Below are 5,000 nucleotides of genomic sequence, written 5' to 3' on the forward strand. Positions count from 1 at the left end.
ATATGTGATTTTGTATCCCTTTAAACCTTCCAGATGTCTCTACCATCTCTAGATTTTCTGGCTAGCCTGTAGATTCCAGCACAGACTGACTCCATTCTACACCATAAGTAGTGTTGGAATCCTTCCAGAATATTGATGTGTCATATAACATGCGTCACATAACGTACCATAACTGGCAACATGAAACCATGTGATGATTTCACTGCTTTGCACGGTGCTAAAGATGAGGCATCCTTTTCCAAATATAACAGCTTACTAATGCTTAGGCCATATCAGGTGACGTAATACTGGAACTGTGTAATAGAGTGGGTTGTCACTTCAGCGGTGTGAGGAGAGAGGAGTCAGTCTCTGGCTGTGGAGATGGATGTTCCTCCCTGGCCTACCGTACTGAACATAGCCCTGGCTGGTTCATTTAGAGGTGAGATCGAGTCACTTACTCTGTGTCTTAGCTCTAGGAGCTACACTACGGGAGGGGGAGGGATGAAAGTATGGGAGGGGGAGGGATGAAAGTACGGGAGGGGGGAGGGATGAAAGTACGGGAGGGGGAAGGGATGAAAGTACGGGAGGGGGAGGGATGAAAGAAGGTAGAGACTGGCTAGAGAAGTGGTAGGGCAATAAGGAGAGAGAGAGATGAGATGAGAGGAAAGAGGGATGGAGGAGAGAGGAGAGAGGCTGAAGAGAAGACAGACAGAGCAGACAGAGGAGGGTGTGAGAGAATATGATTCATCGTTAATCTCCCTGACATGACAACAGGGAGGGACGAAGAAAGGACGGGCATATCAGACAGAGGGTGTGAAAGACGAGGATTCATCATTAATCTCCCCGACATGACAGCAGATAAGCAGATACAGGCACACACACACACACACACACACACACACACACACACACACACACACACACACACACACAGACACGCACACGCACACGCACACTCACACTCACACTCTCACACTCACACACACACACACTCACACGCACACTCACACTCACACTCACACTCACACTCACACACACACACACACACTCTGTCCAATTACACAGCATTGCTTTTTTAGACCATCGAATCCCCAGTAAAATATGACAAATTATGTACCGTAATTATTCATGAAGTCCATTAGGTACAGTAAGGGAGTCCTGAGTCAACATCACAACATGTGGAATTAGATCTGATCTCGGAACTGGAAAAGTGGGCTGATGAAACCCATCTTGTTTTGGGGGCTGAGACTCAGCCTGCAGCCCAGAATGTTACAGAAAAGCTAATGCAAGGGATATTAATTGTGTTTCTGGGCAGAGGTCCAGGGGAGAAATATTAGAGGAAAAGTTTCTGCTGAACAAAAGTACACATCCCTCACTTCATGGATAACTGTTGACAAATCTCCTCTTTTGTCACACTGCTCTTATGAAATATAGATTTTTCTCAAATGAGGGAATCAACACAGAGCCAAAAAAAAGCATGGTGGGTAGCAGTAGAAAGCTGTACAATGTCAGTGCAAGCTGAGGAGTAGTGTTCTCTCATATGAGTTCATCTGGAGATACCCTGACTTGTACAATATTCGACAGATTGACATCATGGCCCACTAACCTCATATTCATGTGTGGGATGGAATTTTCATACTATTGTACAGTATGTCTGTCAGATAGTTACCATAACAACCGCTATCTTTCACAGGGAAAGTGTGTGTGTGTGTGTGTGTGTGTGTGTGTGTGTGTGTGTGTGGATACAGTGTGTGCATTGAGTGTGTGTATACGGTGTGAATACAGTGTGTGTATTGGGTATGTGTATTAGGTGTGTCTATATGGTGTGTGTAGTGAGTGTGTGTATATGGTGTGTGTATTGAATGTGTCTATATGGTGTGTGTATATACAGTCTGTGTATATGATGTGTGTATACAGTGTGTTTGCTACATATACTTTGCAATCAACAGGAATACTGTCAACTGTTTTATTATGAGCAATTTACTATATACAGTACAGTATAGTTTCCAATGTAGTTAGTTACTACTAACTTGCTTTATACAGTTTTCCATGTAGCATGTCCAGTTAGTTATTACCAGTTAACCATACGCTGTACAGTAAGGCCCTGTGTTGCCATGTTTACCTGCTGCACGTCCTGCTGGAAGACACACAGCTGGAGCCTCTGGTGCAGGCGGACCTTGCGGTGTTGCCAGATGCTTTCCAGGCGCCTCTGGTGGTGCAGCACCTCATGGACCACGTCCAGGATACAGTGGACAGCTTTGGAATAGTTGGCTTGGGCTGTCAGAGACTCAGAGTTCCCTGGGCCCAGTGGTCTCTGGAGGACGTCTAGTAAAGCCTTCCCATCCTGACTGACCTGAGGGCAGACAGAGACACCGGCATATAGCATGAAATCTCCTTTATTAAGTTATTGTTGTACCACCACTGCATCTGGGACAGACATTAAGATTCAGTTAGTTTTATCAGTCCAAGCCTGGTTTTATGTTACTTGAAGATATTTTTTATGATACTGTATTACTTTTAGAAATGTGAATGATATTGTATTACTTTTAGAGATATGAATGATATTGCATTATGATAAAGAACTGACTGGGCAAAATACAGTGCATTCAAAAAGTATTCAGACCCCTTCACTTTTTCCACATTTTGTTGTGTTATAGACTCAATTTAGAATGGATTAAATTAAACAGGTTTTTAAAACAGGTTTTTAGAAATTTTAGTACATTTATTAAAGTTGAAATACAAAAATATCTCACGTACATAAGTATTCACACCCTTTGCTATGACACTCTTAAAATGAGCTAAAATGCAAAAATGTCATCAACAAATCACTCAATAAGTTGAATTGAGTCCATCTTAACGCAAGGATAATAGTTCATGTCATTTTGGAATTAATATCTTTGTTTTTTTAGGGTCTCTGGTTTGTATAGGGATCAATTACACACTGTGTGAGGTTGTCATTACAAACTGAGCAAATGGAGAGGAAAAAAACTGCTCAGGAATGCAACCCTGAGGCCTGGGGAGACTTCCAAAAGTTGAATGGTGGAGAGGAAAAAGCACAGTCGATGGGACAACATCATCTCAGGCACTCTACAAAATTGGTCTATAACCGTGGCCAAAAATAATCCCTTAATGGAAAATAATCTGTCTCATATCCATAAGTGTGTTGGCAACAATGAATTCAAGTGATACAGCAAAGAAAGTGGCTGGAAATGTGTTTATTTGGTTTTACTCCAAAGCATTAAATTTGGTGCAAATCCAGCAAATGCAATGCAGTTTACGCACCATCTCTTGTGTGAAGAATAGTGGTAGCTGCATCAAGTTATGGGTATGTTTGTCACTGGTAGGGACTGGGGAGTTTGTCAGGATCAACAGATAATTATGAAATTTGCTGAGTTGGTAGTGACATCCTAATCTACAGAGTGTGTAATTGATTCCTATGCAAATCAGAGACCCTATAAAAACAAAGATATTAATTCCAAAATTACATGAACTATTATCATTACATTAAGATGGACTCAATTCAACTTACTGAGTGATTTGTTGATGACATTTTTGCATTTTAGCTAATTTTAAGAGTGTCATAGAAAAGGGTCTGAATACTTATGTACATGAGGTATTTCTGTATTTCAATTTTAAAATCATCTGAAATTTAAAAAAAAACATGTTTTCGGTTTGTCATTCTGGGATATTGTGTGTGTGATGGCAAATTATTTTAATTTAATCCATTTTAAATTGAGTCTATAACACAACAAAACGTGGAAAAAGTGAAGGGGTCTGAATACTTTCTGAAGGCACTGTAAGTACTGTATTATTTCTCTCTGTTCCGCTCTATAATCAGAACAATTGTGATAAAGTCTTCTGCCTGTTATAGCTTTCCATGTACCTTACTAAATCAAGCTGCCCCAACATATAATTTCATTTCCACTGCAAATTGTAAAATTACATGCACTTTTGGGATGGGTGTTTCTTTATCTATAGGACCAACACAGCAAATCTAAGCCTCACTGTTTTTCCTGTTAAAACCACATTTGTTTATAGCAACCTTTTTAAAGATTACGCTAAAATAAAACAAACAAGGACAAAAGTCAATCTAAAGCTGGGGCATCTCGTGAAATGCTAGACAAGATACCCTGTCATCAAGAGGAATCCTCTGTGGGATGCAGTATAAATCTAACATGGAAGGACAGAGGGACACACATTACAGACCATGTATCACAAAGTAAGGAGCAATTCAAATCTATTCAATGTGGCGGGTAAAGGTCATCTTTGATATAAAACGGAAGGTACATTTGAGAATATGGTCAATGAAAAAAAACAAAAAAACAGAATAGTCAAAAATTGTCATGAAAGAGTGTGCAGTATGTGTCTGGTCAGATTTTCCCTTAAATCTTTTCTGAAAACAAAAAGCAATATTTCAAAGTATAGTACATTCCACAATAATAAGCCTGTCCATGTTTAGATATATGATAGTCTTTCAAAAACCAAAACCTCTTCATGGTGTTATTATGAAAGTACAAATAGAGTGAAACCATGTTCTTGGCTTGGGTCATTAATCTATAATTGCAGTCATTCTTCCTCAAAAACCACTGTGCTCTTACCATGCTCCTACAGTGCCTTCATTCACAAGACGATACAGTCAGCCTAATGAGCACTACTAACAGTGTTGTTGTTTGGGGCATAGGGGGTAGAACAGTGTTTTGTTGTAGGGTATTGTGTGTGCTGTGTTGGGGTGTGCTGTACCGTAGTAGTGTCAGTATTGTCTCAGTGCAGTGAGGCGTGTCTCACCTCGGCGTAGGCCTGGGTCACCTGTTCGTAGAGGGTCTGGTGGTGGTGGATGGCCAGCTCCAGGTCCTGCATCTCCGAGGGCAGCCCTCCTTCACTGCACATCTTACACCAGGCCTCCACGCCCGCCAGGAACTGGACAGGAGCCAGGAGACACATTGAGCACGCAATAGGAGACAGGCAGGCCCCTATCACCAGAACCCTGGGAGGCTCTTCATAGGTCGCCGGCCGGCGTGCGC

At 41.3% G+C, this 5,000-nt stretch overlaps 1 protein-coding gene across 1 annotated transcript in view; it reads right to left on the reverse strand.

Moving 5' to 3' along the window:
• kalrna (kalirin RhoGEF kinase a) overlaps nt 1–5,000 on the reverse strand; it is a gene marked incomplete at its 5' end in the record, with an annotated part of 142,423 nt that overhangs the window by 72,517 nt on the left and 64,906 nt on the right. The window contains 2 exon segments of the mRNA XM_083681564.1: nt 2,102–2,332; nt 4,765–4,896. Coding sequence (XP_083537690.1) covers nt 2,102–2,332; nt 4,765–4,896 — 363 coding nt within the window.

This window comes from Argentina silus, assembly GCF_951799395.1.
Source record: "Argentina silus genome assembly, chromosome: 12".
NCBI classification, from domain to species: domain Eukaryota; kingdom Metazoa; phylum Chordata; class Actinopteri; order Argentiniformes; family Argentinidae; genus Argentina; species Argentina silus.